General features: G+C 48.1%; 1 protein-coding gene across 2 annotated transcripts in view; it reads right to left on the bottom strand.

The window, feature by feature from the left end:
• Positions 1–2,124, bottom strand: part of SLC22A7 (solute carrier family 22 member 7) — a 20,390-nt gene that overhangs the window by 14,878 nt on the left and 3,388 nt on the right. The window contains exon 2 of one of the 2 annotated variants that reach the window (XM_027901732.1): positions 320–423. The exons of the other annotated variant lie outside the window; for it this stretch is intronic. Coding sequence (XP_027757533.1) covers positions 320–423 — 104 coding nt within the window. The remainder of the gene's footprint in view (positions 1–319; positions 424–2,124) is intronic. 2 annotated transcript variants of the gene reach the window in all.

Genomic DNA, 2,124 nt, shown 5'->3' with positions numbered 1-2,124 from the left:
TGTTTCTGCAGCAAAACTGACTGCAGTTGACAGTGGAAGGGAATCCTAACCAGGGCCAGTTGGCAGTGGAAGGGAATCCTAACCAGGGCCAGAGCTGCTTCTCTGGTGGACTGCTAACTCACTGATCCATTAATTATTTACCCCTGCACTGCTTCGTAGTGTGACTTGAATCCCATTTTCAAGTGAGAGGCTGGATTCTCCTTTACAATTTTCTTTTCTCCATTCTCTACCCCTCTGATTGCCAGTTGCAGGTCACAGATCTGTGAAATTCTTGTCATGAAACTGAGGCCCTGGAGGAACAGCCTGAAAGGGGTCAAACCTGTCGGAAAGGTATCCAAATACCACGGCCCCCATCGTAACACCGATGAAGAAGAAGGTTGCTGTTGCCTGGTTCAGTCCACGGTGCTCACACACGAGGTCCCACTGAAACACAAGGTGAAAATGACACTGAGTGCCCAGTTTGATCTCTGTTGCCTTTTCACACCCCTTCACTGCAGCGGTCAGCCATCGTGTCTTGCAATTTATATCCATCAAATCTGATTGAGGGGTAGAATCCTGCACTAAACCGCACATGAGACAGAGCTGGAGTACTGAAAAATGTAAAGTTGAATCTTACAGAAGTCACAGTTACCTATGCTACCTATGACAGCCTCCCTGTGAACACTTCATAGAATCATAGAATATGCTGAGTTGGAAGACACCCATCAGGATCATTAAGTCCAGTTCCTGGCCCTCCACAGGACACTGCAAGAATCAAACCGTGGGTCCGAGAGAATTTCTAAACACTTCTTGAACTCAGACAGTCTTGGTGTAGTGAGAACTTCCCTGAGGAGCCTGTTCCAGCGCCCAACCATCCTCTGGGTGAAAACTTTTTCCTGATATCCAACCTGAACCTCCCCTGACTCAGTTTTGTGCCATTTCCTTGAGCCCTGTCACTGGCAGCAAAAGTGAAGAGATCGGTACCTGCCCCTTCGCTTCGCCTTGTGAGGATGTTGAAGACCACAATTAAGGTGTCCCATAAGTCTCCTCTTCTCTGGGCTGAACAAACCAAGTGATATCATCTGCTCCTCATAAATGGCTTTCTCCCTCTCCTCCAGACGCTTCACTATTGTCTTGGCCCTCCTTTGGATGCTCTCTAGTAGCTTAATATTTTTTTTTTATTGTGGCGCCCAAAGCTGCACACAGGACTAAGGGTGAGGCTGCCCCAGTGCAGAGTGGAGCAGGAAAATCATATCTTTTGGCCAGCTGGTGATGCTGTACCTAATGTACCCCAGGAGAGAGCTGGATATCAGAAAACTTTCCTGGGTACCAGGCATGGAGAGTTTCCCTTTTTTCTTTTCCTGATCCCTGCAATACTTGCCCAGGTCCATGTCTCCCCCAGATCCCTCTGTCATGTCCCTGAGACTGCCCTGGTGAGATGGGCATTTGTAGGGTGCCCCCACTGCAGGGTTTGTAACACATGCCTCAGCCTGCATTAGGGAATGTTGTGTTGATAACCCACTTTCTGTTGCTCTGACCAGTTTCCTTTGAAGTTTTCTGTGCAGGGAGAAGGAGGGCAGAGGGGAAGTGAGAACAAAAAATTGCTCTTAACATTAGCTTATTGTTTTCTTACTGAGGAGTTGGTTCAGACATTCATCCTAATTAAATTAATGAACATAATTTTACTTTCTTGGAGTTTCATATGCCACTAATCATTACAGAATGCTGTGGCCAAGATGCAGAGTTAGTTTCCTGTATGTGCAAAACTTAATCATCAACCCGGACTCGAAGCCTCTCTGACAAGGCCAGTGAGACCTTGAGCAACCTTTCCTGCTGCAGAAGCAAGAGTCCAGAGAAAGCCCTGGCCTCTTGAACAGGTCCTGAGCCCACTGCACAATGGGAGCAGCATCACAAGGCTCCGTGCTGCAGAGCACCTCCTTCTGCCTTTTCCCCAAGACTGCTTTACATCTCTCTCCCTAAAGCACTGCAGAAATGAGGTACAGACCTGGTGCACGTCTGATCCTCACCTGCATGCCTGATGAAAGCAGGAGTGGGTGGGGTAGTGGGGAGGAGGCACCAGCCCTAGGTTAGCACTTTTCCCTGCTCTCACTGAAATGGTCAGCACTATCATTTCCAACACAACTA

The sequence above is a fragment of the Empidonax traillii genome, unplaced genomic scaffold (genome assembly GCF_003031625.1).
Source record: "Empidonax traillii isolate 1590-97213 ecotype Southwest subspecies unplaced genomic scaffold, ASM303162v1 scaffold808:size486820, whole genome shotgun sequence".
NCBI lineage: Eukaryota > Metazoa > Chordata > Aves > Passeriformes > Tyrannidae > Empidonax > Empidonax traillii.
Note: the sequence above shows the minus strand (reverse complement) of the source record. Positions and strands in the feature narration are given on the sequence as shown.